At 38.9% G+C, this 16,528-nt stretch overlaps 1 protein-coding gene across 1 annotated transcript in view; it reads right to left on the bottom strand.

Moving 5' to 3' along the window:
- The window catches only part of Copb1 (COPI coat complex subunit beta 1), a 40,749-nt gene extending 26,550 nt beyond the window's left edge, over positions 1-14,199 (bottom strand). Inside the window, exons 1-6 of the mRNA XM_005075647.4 lie at positions 14,060-14,199; positions 13,325-13,474; positions 6,937-7,166; positions 6,070-6,239; positions 3,274-3,388; positions 2,098-2,190 (exon numbers count right to left, since the gene is read on the bottom strand). Of these exons, the coding sequence (XP_005075704.1) occupies positions 2,098-2,190; positions 3,274-3,388; positions 6,070-6,239; positions 6,937-7,166; positions 13,325-13,415 (699 nt within the window). The 5' untranslated portion in view covers positions 13,416-13,474; positions 14,060-14,199. The remainder of the gene's footprint in view (positions 1-2,097; positions 2,191-3,273; positions 3,389-6,069; positions 6,240-6,936; positions 7,167-13,324; positions 13,475-14,059) is intronic.
- Positions 14,200-16,528: the final 2,329 nt, after the last annotated feature.

Below are 16,528 nucleotides of genomic sequence, written 5' to 3'. Positions count from 1 at the left end.
GAAAAGCTAGAACACATTTACAACTCTACTAATGTAAATGTCCTGATAGACGTTTTATCTAAATTCTTGTTCTGGATGCCAAATCAAAAAAGAAACATGCTGAGAATGGTAGCAGTAGACACCTGTAATCCCAGCACTCAGAAAACCAAGGAAGGAGGATTGTGACTATGAAGACAACCTGGATGACATTTACCTTTTATTTTATTAGAACATTATGACAACTCTTTCAAAAGACATTGCAAACTAGAATGCAGTCAATACAGGAGGATAGCTGAATCCAGGAGTCAAGGCTAGGCTGGGCTGTTCAGCCAACACCCCACCCTCCAACCCTCACTAAACTCCAACAACAAAAATGCTGCCAATAAAATTCTGGACAACCCCCACCCAAGCTTCATCAACATTAAGAGCAAATCCAGGGCCTGTGTGGGTGAGACAGTGTTCTACAAGTGCTTTGGCTCAAGTCTCAGAGATTGATTGATCTTCCTACAGTTTCCTCTGAGAACTACTTCAGGGTTTCATGAGAACCACATTTATTTATTTATTTGTTTGTTTGTTTGTTTGTTTATTGTAATTTATTTTGAGGCCACCACATTTATTTATAGTACAGGCCAGCCTGGTCTACAGAGCTAGTTCCAGGACAGCTAGGGCTGTTACACAAAGAAACCCTGTTTCAAAAAACAAAAGTTATTTATTATGTACAGTGTTCTGTCTGCATGTATCCCTGCATATCAGAAGAGGGCACAGATCCCATTACAGACAGTTGTGAGCCACCATGTGGTTGCTGGGAATTGAAGTCAGGACCTCTGGAAGAGCAGGCAATATTCTTAACCTCTGAGCCATCTCTCCAGCCCCCACTTTCATCTTTTAAGAGCAGTGGCTCCCATTAACTTCCCACTATGTTTCAATACTTCTATAGTGACACACACTGAGATCCAAGACTTTTGGGGACATATTCAAACCAAAACACAAAGTTTAATTATTTCTAGTATTTGATTACTATTGAGGTATGTCCCTTTTCTTCCACTTAGCCCAGAAGCTACCTCTGGGTTATTAGCTAGTTAATATTGTAAAATACTGACAATATTATTGGAAAAATAATGCTGAGATATTTGCTCACCGCAGAGTTGCCACAAATGTTAAAATTACAATACTTCCAAATGTTTCCGAAGCATGAAAAGGAGTTTCAGTTTCTCTTCACTTTTAAATTAAAAGTAGTTTTCAAAAATTTATCATGCACCTGTGTCCATGATGGGGGGAAAAAGGGGTTGTGTATGCATGTGTGATAGTTGAATGGTATCTCAGCTCTCCCCTTCCACCTTTATGTGGGTTCTGTGGATGAAACTCAGGGCACCAGGCTTGTGCCCCACGTACCTTTGCTCATTGAGCCATTTTACTGTCCCTGCCTAATCACTCTTAAAAATAAAGCATTTATAAAGTTTATTAATTTTTAGTTTTTCAAAGCAGTTAAATATATAATAAAGAAAATTTTACATTGCATTCTAAAGCCTAATTCATAATCCATTCAATGAGTGGGCAGTATACAATGATTTAGTAAATGACACTAATTTCTTACAGAGGTTTAAAAAGAATAGAAGTAAGTACTTGGAAAACACAATAAGGTTATAAAAGAAAAAAAGGCTTTAAGAAGACATAAGTTAAGATTTTCAATAATATCTCTATTATTAAAACATTACTATTGGGGCCAGTGAGATGGCTATGTGGGTTAAGACACTTGCCATGAAGCCTGATAATCTAAGTTAAACCCTTGGGACTCACAGAGTGGAAAGACACTCTTATAAGTTATCCCGAGGCATGCCACCAGCTCACAATAAACATATATACAATATCACATAAAAAATTATCATAGTTAATCCCAGTACTTGGGAGGCAGAGGCAGGTGGATCTCTGTGAGTTCAAGGCCAGCCTGATCTACAAAGTGAGTTCTAGGACAGCCTCCAAAACAATACAGAGAAATCCTGTCTCGAAAAACAAACAAACAAAAAATTATCCTAGCAATTGAGGAATATTCCAGATTAAGACTATTTAGTTTTGTCTTAAATTGTTGAATTTATTTACATATCATAAATTATCACTTACTTTATATATTAGTTCAACAATAACCAACTGTAGAATGTCTCCAAATGTCTGAACTTGATCAATACATGTACTTAAATAATCCAAAGCTCGATCCTAAAAAATAAGAATACATTTATCATACAACTTTAGAAGTACTAGTCCCAAATATAAAACTAACAAAGACACTGGGGCTTAAAGGAATTAATTTGGGGGAGGGGAAGTAAAAGAAACGAAGAAAAAAAGCTAACACAAATGTATGTCAGAAAATCAAAATATTTTCTAGAGTTGGGCCACATATGCATTATCTGATTTTTTTAGTTTATTTTAATTATTTACTTATATGTATGGGTGTTTTGTCTGCACACCAGTAGAGGGCATTGCATCCCATGGGACTACAATTATAGGAGATTGTGAACAGCCATGTGGGTGCTGGGAATTGAACCCAGGTCCTCTAGACAAACAGTCACTGCTCTTAACCACTGAAACATCTCTCCAGCTCCTGTATTGTCTGAATTTCTCTAACAGGTAAACCAGGGGGAAAGTACTAAGTCCTACGTGATTCAGGATATTCATAAAATTGATATAAACCAGCCATTTAAGTGTGTAGTTATTCCTAAATCAGCTGTGGTGGCTGCCTGTAATCCCAGCACCTGAGAGGCAGAGGCAGAATGATCACTGCAGATTTGAGGCCAGCCTGGTCTATACAGCAAGTTCCAGGCCAGGAGGGCTACACAGGGAAATGCTGTCACAAAAACCCCAAAATGAATAGAGTATAGCTATATTCTTATTACCTAGACCTGAAAGAAAAATCTCCCAAGCAATCTCATGAACAGACAATGTATACACAGAACGATGACCTTCAGTAAAAACATTAATACTTTTATATTTTAGAGATAGGGTTTCTCTGTGTAGTCCTGGCTAACCTGAAACTTGCTCTGTAGAATTCAAACCATAGTACTCCAAACCAACCTACTAATTAAAAACATGCTACATGCTGAGGCTAGGCACAGTGGCACATGCCTTTTATTCTAGCACTTGGAAGGTAGAAACAGGTGAATTTCTGTGAATTCAAGGCTGGCCTGAGCTACATAGTGAGACCCTGCCTAAAAAAACCAATAAAGAAAAGAAAACATACTGAGGACCTTGCAGTATTTTTAATTTTCATTTAACTATAGAAAGAATTTTTAGGCACTTTACCTGATCTGCATGAATTAGCATCATAAATGCATTTCTTTTGCAGCTTGCATCCTTCTCATTTACCAGAAAATCATGTATCAGCTCAGGAGCATCAGGTATAAGATGTTCAAAATTTCTTTAAAAAAAAAAGGTAACATAAATAAAAACCCATTTTAGTTACTTTCTAGACATTACAACTATGTATCAATTAGAAGTGGGAGAAGAAATCATAGGTTAAAACTTTATTAACTGAACAATTATTTTCTAGCTTAATCAGATAAAAACTGATTTATTTAACATGTATTCTATTAACTGATGTCAAAGGACTGTCTTTAGGACTATAGTATCAATCTTCACAGTATTACAACCTTCCTTAAGAATTATATAGAACATGAAAAAATAGAAAATAGCAATATGAAGAGGAACAGAGGAAAGCACTTGACATGGACCTCTGGCCTCCACGAATGTGAGCACATGTACACAGGATCAGAGGCACATGTGTAACAAACACACACACATACACACATACACACATACACACATACACACACACACACACACACACACGAGGGAAAAAAAGTTATGTAGAGTAAAACAGTCTGTTTTCATTATCTGCGCTATGTATTTACTAACACTAATACTTTAGAAACCTTACAGCATTTATAGTACGCAGAATGATAAATACTAGCATAAAAGAATAATACAACGGAGCAGGAGAGACAAGTCGATGTTTAGGAGCACTGGCTGCTCCTTCAGATAACACAGATTCTATTCCCAGCACCCACACGGTGGCTCACAACTGTCTATAACTCCATTTCCTCCAGAGTATTTGAAGCTCTCTTCTGGCCTTCTTGGGTACTAGGTACAAAACTGATGCACATACATACACACAGGCAAAACACCTATATACATAAAACAAAACAGTGATAATTTTAAAAAAGGAGTATAATAACAGAATCTGCTATCATAGCTACAAAAATTACTAATTGCATCATACAGCCAGATGGCTCATCAAATTTTCAATTGTCTTCTAACATGTTTATGTGCCCCATGTTTATGTGCTCTTCAAATTTCTAAAATATATAAAGTATCTCTGGTAACATTTAAGAACTCAATTACATTATCAACAAAATACTACTGTCAGACAGATAGCACAACATTAAGATAAATGTAATAGTGTTTCAGTCAAGTAATATAGTAAAGCACAAAGATGCTTATAAAAATATTCCAGGGGTTGAAGAGATAGCTTAGATGGTAAAGTACTTGTATACCTAAGTTCCATCCCAAGAAACAATGCAAAACAAAACAAAACAACCCATAATTAAACAAACAAAAAAAAACCAATGCTGGGCGTGATGGCAAATGCCTTTAATCCCAGCACTGTATGAGGCAAAGAAAGGCAGAGTTCTGTGAGTTTGAAGCCAGCTAGGTCCACAAAAGGAGTTCCAGAATAGCCAAAGCTGCAACACATAGAACCCTGAGGAGGGAGGGAGGGTAGGAAGGAGGGAGGGAGGAAGGAAGGAAGAAAAAAAAAAAGTCAGGCTTGATGCTGTATACTTGAAATCCCAGCTCTGAGAATGTGACTAACAAAAAGTTATCTGTGGCTCTCTGGTGAGCCAGCCTAGACTACTTGGTGAGTTCTTGGCCACTGGAAGATCTTGTGTCAAAGTTAAAGGTTGATGGTGCCTGAGAAACAGTACCTAATGTGGTTCTCTAACTTAAGCATACATAGATGTTTATACAAACATGCACGTGCACACACATGCACAGACACAAAATATATATAGTCTATGTTAAACTGGCAGTGCTAGGAATCCAACCCAGGACCACTCTTCACACATTCTAGGCAAGGACTCTGCTTCTGAGCTCTACTACCAGCCCCATAACTTACTTCTAAATGGACCGAGAGTCATGACTATAACAATTTAGCACTCTAGCCTCCTCTGAATCTTACAACTGTTATAAAGTTCCAAATCTCCAGCTTTATTAGCAATCGTTTCAAGGCCTTGTTCCTGCTAAATAAACACTCACTCACTGAGACATGTCCCCAACCTTTTCTATTTTTAAAGACTCAATAAATTGCCCAGACTGGCCTCAAACTTGTCATCTTCCTGACTCAGCCTGAACTTAAGAGGATGTACCACTCGTCCAGGCTAAATTTTCAGCTGTTATAATAGCAAGAATTAGTTAAGAATTGCAGCCTTTTTCACTAAAAGAGTTCCTTTCTCAAAGCCTCTAACACAAGAACCATACTGTTCAAAATTAGAATTTTTAAAACAAGGTAAAAAATGCAACACCTTTAGCAAGTAAAGATATATGAACTAAATGAACTGCAACAATACAATTAGGAATGATGGTCACAGTTTTTTTTGGTTGTTGTTGTTTTTTTGTTTTTGTTTTTCGAGACAGGTTTCTCTGTATAGTTTTAGAGGCTGTCCTGGAACTAGCTCTGCAGACCAGGCTGGCCTCGAACTCACAGAGATCCGCCTGCCTCTGCCTCCCAAGTGCTGGGATTAAAGGCGTGTGCCACCATCGCCCGTCAAAAGTCACAGTCTTAAAGTAGAAAAGGTACAATAATGTTAAATGGCACTGAACCATTCAATTTCAGCTGACTGTTGTCATACAGAAACTAGGATCCACTACTGCCAATCTTTTTGACTTCTCCATGTTAACAATTTAATGATAGTGAGGGGGAAAAATGCTGTGTTGATTATCAAAACATACTTACAAGCACAAACATTCTGCAACCAACCACGCTGGAACCTCTAGTCTAAAGTATTTAAAATAGAAATAAAGCAAAGGAGTATCTTTCCTTACCTGTAGATGGTGTAGATCGCTAGAACAGCATTTCTCCTAACATAGCTGTGACGATGTTCTAAACAAGCACGGATAGCAGGCATTAAAGGTTCTAGCAATTCTGCTTCCTTCAATTTGCAAAGGAAACGAAGAGTCGATCCTCGAATAAACTCATTAGGATGCTGAAGATCCTGATGTTAAAAATTACAGTAGGAAACACTGAGTTTCAGCTTTAAAAACCCTTACATTGTGTGTGTGTGTGTGTGTGTGTGTGTGTGTGTGTGTGTGTGTGTGTGTGTGTGTGTTTGAAACCTCTGCAGAGGTCAAAGGACAACTTGCAAGAATACATTTTTCTCCTTGCACCATGTGGGTCCTGGGGATCAAGATCTAGATTATTGATTTTCTTCTGATTCCTCTAGAGTAAAGTCATTTTTATGCATTTCACCATTGCTTTTTTTAATAACACATAAAATGCATAGAAAATATAGGAAAAGGCAACAATACAAAATTTTTACAGTAAATTTTTCAGGTGTATCCAATCTTCTAACATCACAATAAAATATTGTCATCTGAAAGTTCATGCTGAGACTAATTCAATAGTTACCAAGAAAAAAAAAAATGAAATAAAACCCCCAGCCCCAAATCCACAAAAAGAATCAGATAACATGTTAGGTTTTTGTGTTGAGCAGCATTCACAGCTATTCCCACCTCATGCAGCCTAAGCCCATAGCCATAGGATGAACACAGTTTTGAGCTTCCAACTTCAAAAATAAATATTTACAGTTTTTTTTTTATCTCATCAAAGACTTAATTTTGAAAACTAAAAAAGTATCTATTAGAGCAATTTTATAACTACAAAAGTAACAAAGCAGTTATAATTTGGCTTACTTTTCTATACGCATCACACACAAGAATCATCTCATGTAAAAGTCTCCCATCTGGAGTTGTTTTAGGAACAATCTCCCAGAACACGAGAAGCAACTTTTTGATGGTGTGATCCTGAAGCGGCAGCACAAAACGGATGATAGTCATCAGGAGTCCAGGGAGCTTCTCACCATTCAGAATCATGATGATTACTTTCTTCAAAGCTTCAGTCTTCGATTTCACATCACCTTTCTCTGATTCAATCATTTAAAAAAACAAAAAACAAAAAAAGCACAATTATTTCAAAACCAAGTTCCTTGGACAGTTTAAAAAGCTATGAACAAAACAAACTAAATTTACTATCAGCTGTGGTAATAAGGTTACAAATCCAAATGAAATGTTTGTGACTGTATTTTGTCTCTGAATCTCAGATGCCTTACACAGGATTTTAGGGTACTAGATTAGTCTTCTGGTTTCTAACCAACTTAGTTAATGTAGTTCCTGAACCTATATAGCTAAACCACACGACTTTGGTTTCAAACAGATGTGCACCCCCATACCAAAAAAACAAAAAACCCAAGTAAATCCTGTTAAGTACGTCTAAACTCAAAATTTAAGTCATTTTATGTGCATTTTCTCAGTTATAGCCATTTTTTAAAAAGGGTGGCATAAACAGAGTGGCCTTTATTAAACATTCAGAAAAGGATACTCAATACTCAAGTAACTTTAGAGACTTTCTTTCCTTGTCCACCTGAACAACTGGAAAAAATTAAAATGTTGAATCAGTAGCCACTAATTAGAATTAAGGATATATTATTTCTAATAAAATGTAAGTTTAATGTTACTAAGAACAAAAATTATTCAATATGAAATATTTTATGGAGCTGGGTGGTGGTGGCGCATGCCTTAATTCCAGTACTTGGGAGGCAGTGGCAGGTGGATCTCTAAGTTCGAGGCCAGCCTGGTCTATAGAGAGTTCCAAGACAGTCAGGACTACACAGAAGAAATCCTGTCTCAAGAAAACAAACAAAACAATTTTTTTAATATTTCATGAAAAGAAATCTAAAATTTTAAGTATTATGAATACTGGGAAATTAATGGTATTAAAAATCTTCTGGGTCTAAAATTCAAAGGCAGATAGAAGTACAGAATAAGTACACTGCCACTATAATTGTGGCAGCTGGACAGATGGCTTAGCAGTTAGGAGCACTGGCTGCTCTTCAGAGGAGCTGGGTTTGAGTCTGACACCCTTTTCTGACCTCTGAAGACAAAACACTAACACACATAAAATAAATTAAAAATAAATGAATCAAATTATTTGAAAGAAGAGTGGACAAAAAGGGAATGGAGAGATGGTTCAGAGGTTAACAGCATTGGCTGCTCTTCCAGAGGTCCTGAGTTCAATTTCCAGCAACCACATGGTGGCTCACAACCATCTATAATAAGATCTGGTACCCTATTCTGGCATACAGGCATACATGCAGGTAGAACACTGCATACGTAATAAATAAATAAATCTTAAAAAAAAAGAGTAGACAAAGAGAAGACTTAATCCTATGGCTATCATAAGAAAAATAATGACATCTCTAATTATGAGATGGCTATCAAAAGAGTTCTTGGGACTGGAGAGATGGTTTGATGGTTTAGAGCACTTGTTACTCTTGCAGAGGATCTGTGCTTGAGGAATTCCTAGCACCTTCATCATGGCTCACAACCATCTCTAATTCCACTTTGGAGGATTTACACATTTTTCCAGACTCTCTGGGCAGTGGGCATACACATGCTGGCAAAACATTCATACATGTAAATAAATGAATCTTTAAAAATATTTTTAAAGACAGTTCTTTTTGTCAAAGAGACAGACTGTACATGACCACTTATTAGGGTCAAAAGCAGAGCTCAAGCTTCAGAGGAATCATACTAAGTGAATCAGTTGCTCGTAACTGAACCTGATGGCACATTTCTGTAATCCCAGCAATCTAGCAGTGAGGCAGGATGATCAAGAGTCCAAGGTCAACCTCATTACATACTGTGTTGAAGGCCAGTCTGGGCTATATGAGACCTTGTGTCAAAAACAAACAAAAAACCCCCAAATGTCCTTTATCACCCTAAAGACTATATATTATTACCCATAGTTACATCCTATGTTACAGAAGAGATAAAATCCTCATGTTTGATTAATTGAAGCAATATTTTAAGTGGTTAAAGTGGTACTCAAGAGGGTTAAAAGATATTTTGTTTCTTTTTTCTAAGCACCTTCCCTCTTTAGGTTTTTGTCTTGGTCTCAGGATTGAAATCCAGAACCTTGTTCATGAGTGCTTGACCAGTGGGCTAGATTCCACAGATCCCTTTAAGATGTTTTAGGTGTTTTGTTTCCTATTCTGCTTGATAATTTCCAAAAGTTCAGTAGACTAGATCTCAATTTATAACTAAAGTTTCAAAAGCAAGTTTAACAACAAACAAAAAAATTATGCCATCTGTATTTTAACTGCCCTAACTTCAATTTCCCTTTATTCTAACAACTTAAACAACTGCTCTTTTTCCTCCTACCTCTGCCCTCCTTAGTGCTGGGATCCTAGGTATATGACACCATGGGCAAGCAAAATATTAAGTCTCTTTTACAAACTTCAAAGTAACTCCTAAAAGTTAACTTCTGATATTTGACAATTTTCGTTGTATTTAAACAGTGTTGGGCTAGGTGTGGTGGTGCACACCTTTAATCCCAACACTTTAGAGACAGAGGCAGGTGGTTCTCTTTGAGTTCCAGGCCAGCCTAGTAAATACAGTGAGTTCTAGGGCAGCCAGAACTAATAAGACACTGTCTCAAAAAAAACAAAACAAAAAACAGTGTTATCAGTTTGATTTGTATTTAATAATTCAACTAAGTAAAAATAAGTATATTAAAAATCTTTTCTTTGGATGGGCAGTGATGGTGCACACCTTTAATCCCAGCACTCAGGAGGAGGAGGAGGCAGAGGCAGGAAAATCTCTGTAATTTAGAAGCCAGCTGGTCTACAAAGCAAGTCCCAGGACAGCCAGGGCTAAAACCTGTCTGGGGGGGGAAGAAACCTTTTCTTATCAGACTCACTTTGCACACTGGGTATGCTGGCACACACCTCTTATTATAGTACATGAACACTGGAACAAGAGGATCTCCAGTTCATGGCAAGCTCTAGGACACGCTAAAGCAGAACCCTGTCCTTAACCCCATGTTTTAAAATTATACAGCAATTTTTTTTTTCTCTTCCTAATACTGGGTACTGAATTCAGAGCCTCCTGAGTGCTTGGCAAGTGCTATACTTAGCAATATCCACTGTCCCTGTCACTTCACCGGGACAGGGCCCTAAGTTGCCAAGGCTAGTTTTGAAAATGTGATCTTCTGTTTCAGTCTTCTGAGCAGTTGAAACTTCAAGTATGTATTACTGGGAATGGCTAGTATATACTTTAAAAGGAGCAGAGCATAGGCTTTTAAAATTCAAAACATGTCTATTTCTTTTGCAAAAAAAGTTTCCAAAATTAAAATATAAAGTTGGAAGGCACATTCACATTTCCTTTAGTACTGACTTCATTTGTTTGTACCAATCTATTACCTACAGAAAATTGTGAGCTACATTTGAGTGTCATACATTAAACTATGTATGAAAATAAGCCAGTCAGTGGTTTCCTACACTTTTAATCTCAGCACTTGGGAAGATCTCTGTGAGTTTGATGTAAGCCTGTTATACAGAGCAAGTTTCAGGACAAGATCCAAAGTTACACAGAGAAACCTGCCTCAAAAACAAACAAACAAACAAAACAACAAAAAACAGTCCTATGTAATATTTTAAGGGACAAGTAATTAAATGATTTTATTTTATTAGCTTTATTAAACTAAACTGGGATATTATTCTATTTCTGTATTCCAATACTGCAAGTCTAAAGGTAAAAAACTTTCCTTTTTCACAAGACAAAAGATCTATTGGGAGACATTTTCAAAATTCTAGATGGGAGGCTAGAAATGTGGCTTAGTGGTTAAGGGCAGTAATTAAAGAAGTCCTGGATTCAGTTCCTTACATCCACATCAGGCAGCTCACAACTACCTGTAACTCCACCCTCTTCTTACGGGGGACCTGCACTAATGTACACTTATCCACATACAAGTACACATAACTCATCAAAAAAAAAAAAAGAAACCTTTAACAAAACTCTAGAAAAACTAAGCACTTCTAACTATAAAAGGAATGTGAAATGCAAAGGAGTCTCTTGAGTTTTAAATTTTCACTACAAAATATCAACGTTTACCTGGATTCTAAGCGTCTTTTCAAAATTTAACTATTGTTGCTATAGTACATGTGTATGTGAGCATAGGTATACATGGTGTTTTTAGTTTGAGTCATCTTCCTGGCCTAAACCCAGCCTTTTTCTTAAAAATTATTTTACTATTTTGTATGTATTGGTGTTTCTGCCAGAATGTCTGTGTACTATATTCATACAGTGCTCTTGGAGACCAGAAGGGGGCATCATATTCACTAGAACCAGAATTATAGTTTGTGAGCAGCCATGTGGGTGCTTGAGATTGAACTCAACACCCTGTGCGCTTAACTGCTGAGCCATCTCTCCAACCCCTAATCCTAGCTTCTTAAACTGTGAGTCACAACCCGATTTTGGGTAGCACAACTAAATGTTGAATTTAGCAACAGTGAAAGATTCTAAACACAAAATGAAAAAAAAATTCAAAATCACTTAATGAATCCAGTATTTCCTGTATGACTTCATTTAGCCTTCATTTTAAGCACACAACACTGGACACATATTACAATGGATATGCCCTTACAACACATAACACCAAATAATGTTTGAAGTACCTCAGCTCAGACTCCAAACTATTGTATGTTACGAGCTGCAATGCTTTTACTATATTTACAAGCTTTTTTTCTCTTAAAGAAACATAATGGCTTAATTATGTGAAACAGAGTTTTAATGCTTTCCTATGGTCATTTCTTATGTGCAACTATCAAATTAGAATGTAACTGGATTGCATTGTGAAATAAAGTATGATTTTAAAAATTACTGTTTGCACCAGGCATGATGGTGCACACCTTTAATCCCAGCACTAAGAAGCCAGAGGCAGGTGAATCTCTCTGTGAGTTCAAGACCAGCCTGCTCTACAGAGTGAGTTCCAGGACAGCCAGGGCTGTTACACAGAGAAGACTGTCTCAAAAAACAAACCAAAAAAATTGTTACCTGAAGGGGTTAGAGAGCTGGCTCAGTCAGTAACGTGCTTGTCACATATACCATGAGGACCTGAGTTCAATCTCTAGCACTATGTATAAAGTCAGGTGCAGCACAGGTTCAGTGAGAGACCCTGTCTCTAAAAAGAATGTGAAGGAAAGCACTGGGAAGGCTCAGCAGGTAAAAGACACTGCTCCATGCCTGACCACCAGTCCCACACCTAAAAGCCACATGGTAGAAGGGAACTGACACCACACTAGTGCTATGCACATCTGTCTCTCCACTTCCAATAAATAAGTAAATAACTATAAAAAAAATCTGGGAAGTAGAAATAGTTCAGTGGTTAAGTGCACATAATGCTCTTGCAGAGAACTCAAGTTCCATTCCCAGCATCCACATCGGGTGGCTCACAACTGCCTGGAAGTCCAGTTCTAGTAGGATTCAGCACCTCTGATTTCCACTAACATTTGCATCCACATGTGCACCCTACATATACCGATTTAAAAATAAATATTAAGAACAAATTGAAAATCTAAAAAACAAATATGGTGGAATATGACTGAGAAAGGGACTTAAGGCTACCTCTGAATTGCACATGTAATTAACTATGCATACACACGAGCACATATTTGTGTACATACACACATAATACGTAAAATACTTCCTCAAGTGAAAAAGGGGTTGAGAGTAGAAAATTTTAAGATGTACCAATCTATATCGTCACAGAAGCTGAAAGTAAATGGCCTGTGTCGGTAATCTCAACACTTGGGAGGCTGAGGTAAGAGAAGTGATACAAGTTTGAAGCCACCCTGGCCTATTAGTGAGTTCCATGCCAGCCTGGGAAAAAAAGAGTATGGCCTTAATTCAAGAAAGAAAAGGGGGGGGTTACCTGAGGCTGAGGAGAGTAAGAAGGAAGGATGGGAAAGGCTGACCAATGGATGGGTAACAGATAAGAAGTTCTGGTATGATACTGTATACCAGGGAGCCTCATATACAGTTAGCAACTATGTACTATGTATTTTTAAAAATCTCCATGAAAGGATTTGAAATGTTTCGTCATAAAGAAATGGTTAATGTTCGACTGGATTTAAATACTGCACAACATAGACATGTCTAAAAACATCACATTAATTTATTCAATTTTTAATGTTTTCAATCTATCAATTAATGTAATTTCCGTTTGAACTAAGAGACTATTTACCCAGATCATTTTTTAAGCTGATTTCAGAAGGGGGTTCTGAATCCATTGGCACGTTAATTAACGTATAGCACACGTTCTCTGCTGCCGTCATGGTTTCTGTTTATAATCAACCCGATACAAGATGAAAAGGACGAAAGGTTCCAGGAAAATCTACAAAAGTGAATACAGGTATAAGTTTGGGGGAGGAGGGGAGGCAAATTTCACAAATCGGTCCTGATCTGCCTCAAGTTCTTTCCGGGTGGCTTCTGCGGATGTCAATCTATAGTGCTCCCCTCCCTTCGAAGAACTCAAGAGACAACCACACCGCCCTGGTCCGCTCCCCGGTCCAGGGTGTGGAAAGCTGTGGAGTCGAGGTCCACACGACAGTGACAACCCGGAGCACCACGTCACGGGGCAGTGATTTCCAACTCAACACAGCCGGACCTGCTCCAGGAGGGCAGCCCGCGAGCGAAGACGCTGCAGAACCTTGGACTCCTCCGCCGTAGCGGGTCCCCCGGGGGTGCGCTCCGGCCTCCCCTTCCCGGCCTCCGGCCGCCCCTCCCCGGCCTCTGTCCACGCACCGCCAGGCCTCAGGCTGCGAAGACCCCAATCTCACAGCCCCGGGGCCGCGGCCCAGCTCCCCGCCCCCACTGCCTGTTGCAGCGGCCTAGTCAAGCGCCCGGCGTCTCCCTGTCCGGTGGCTCGCCGACCCCGCGCGACCGGCGCAAACCCGAGGCTCGGGGCTCAGGCCGCTACCTGACTCCGAGGGGCGACGGCCAGGAAGGAACCGCGGGACCGTCGAGTACGGCTCCAACCAGCGGCTGCCGGGACGGCTCCACCAAGTCCTTGGCTGACGTGGAAGGGGGCGGGGAGACGAGCAAGGATGCAGTCACAGATCCTGTACGGCAACCCAGCGAGGACAAGCCTTCTCCGTCCTACGGTTGCGCGCTGGAAATACGTGCTGACCTCTTCCTTTCTTGGAGTTGGTTTCTGCATCAGATTGAGCAAGTATTTAAGTTTTCCCCGTGAGTCCCTGACTTAAGCGCTGTGGTCACTTAGTAGTTCCCAGGAACTAAAATCTGTACAAAAGAGAAACAGAGAAGTCCAGCAGACCCTCTTCTTGCTTTCACTTACAATAAATTGGGAAACTAACTGATTAGTAGGTAGATGATTTTAGGCGGTGTTGGCACACGTTTTTAATCCCAGCATTCAGGATGCAGAGGCAGGAGGATCTCTGCGAGTACGAGACCAGCCTAGTCTACAGAGCGAGTTCCAAGACAGGCTCCAAAGCTACACAGAGAAGCTGGGCGGTGGTGGCACACGCCTTTAATCCCAGCACTCAGGAGGCAGAGGCAGGCGGATCTCTGTGAGTTCGAGACCAGCCTGGTCTACAAGAGCTAGTTCCAGGACAGCCTCCAAAGCCACAGAGAAACCCTGTCTCAAAAAAAAAAAAAAAAAAAAAAAAAAAGCTACACAGAGAAACCCCATCTCGAAAAAACAAGACCAAAAAAAAAAAAAAAAAAAAATAGGAAGAGACACTTGATCACCTCTGGTAATCTGAATCTGAACTTTATTCAGTTGACCTGGAGTTAACATGAATATCAGAAGTTGTCTGGCAACTATTATTTCTACTCTTTATTCAAGAACGGCCTTTTTCGATCCTTTCAGATCACCCAATAGTTTTTATGCATAAAGGGAGATGTCAGCCTCAAAGGATTTTACTTGGTCTCCAAAGACCGACTTGTTACAGCTACAATTAGATGCATAGGTCTTGTTCCTTTGTGGTTCCATATCCCATGCCAATGTCCTAGTCAGTTGTTAAAAACAAAATATTTGAAAACCTCAACAGGGTCTTTTTAAATTGCCAGACTGGTCTTTTCAGTTCTGAGCAGGTGTGTAATTACAGGTGTGTACCACATGGATGCATATTGTGTATACAAGGTCTGCTGGGACCTATTCTTTTGACCTGTTCATCTCACTTGGGGACACAGAATATGAATAGTATCTCATCTCCCTGGAATAGTTATTCTGACATTTCTCTTTTCTGGAACCCTTAAATTTAAAAAATCTTTTTCCCCAGTACTCAAAATATACCAGAGACTGTGTGTTTACAACTCTTATAAGAGGGACCTCTCTGACGGCATTTTTCATTTTAGACTGTCTTACTATATAAGCCCAGACTGACCTTCAACTCTCCATCTACTGTAATTCAGCCTCTCAAGTGCTAAAATTACAGGCACATGGCATCACACCTGGCCTGTGTGTTTTAAAAGCTATTTTTAATGGGGGCTGGAGAGATGGCTCTGCAGTTAAGAGCACTAGCTATTCTTCCAAAGGTCCTAATTTCAATTCCCAGCAATTACATGGTGGTTCACAACCATCTATAATGGGATCTGATGCCCTCTTCTGTAATGCAGGCATATGTGCAGATAGAACACTCATGCATAAAAATAAGTAAATGTTTTTAATCTAGGTAATTGTAGGATAAAATTATTCTGACAAGCCCTAGTCTTCCCCTGGTTCCTGTGTTGTGAAGTCTTGCAGAAAACTGAACTGTCTTATTGAGATCTCACCAATTTATATATTTTCATTTATGTGCTTGCTTCTAGACAATGAATTCAGTTTTGTATGATCACCGAGTATCGTTCTATCAGAGATCCCTGCTGCACTCCATCTGTCACAGTCATGTGCTCACTTTAACCCTGGCAACTATCTACACATTCTAGTATACAAGTAGAATCATACAATGGAATCTTTAAGATTAGCTTTTTTGCTGAGCAGTGGTGGTGCTTGCCTTTAATCCCAGCACTTGGGAGAAAGAGGCAGGAGGATCTCTGTGAACTCAAGGTCATCCTGGTCTACAAAGTCAGTTCTAGAACAGCTAGGGCTGTTACACAGAGAAACTCTGTCTTAAAAAACAAAAAAGCTTTTTTTTCTACTCAGTATAATTCTCTGAGACTGAGATGTATTTAAGAATGTTCCATTTGTGCATTCATTTTTCACATGAAATGCAGTTACTAGTTTTCCAAGCTCACTTGAAATTACACCAAACAGGGTATAAAGATTAGGTATAGCAATGAGAAGGCTCAGCAGTTAGGAACATCTTGGTGTAGACTAACCATATCCATTCATTATGTTAAACTTTAGGGTCCTTCATGACTAATTCACTAAGAAAAGTATGATAAGATAGCATTTTAGGTCTGCACAAGAACTTGCCACTGTAAT

This window comes from Mesocricetus auratus, unplaced genomic scaffold (assembly GCF_017639785.1).
Source record: "Mesocricetus auratus isolate SY011 unplaced genomic scaffold, BCM_Maur_2.0 Super-Scaffold_4256, whole genome shotgun sequence".
Classification (NCBI taxonomy): Eukaryota; Metazoa; Chordata; class Mammalia; order Rodentia; family Cricetidae; genus Mesocricetus; species Mesocricetus auratus.
The sequence above is the reverse complement of the archived record's forward strand: the minus strand, read 5'-3'. Positions and strand labels throughout refer to the sequence as shown.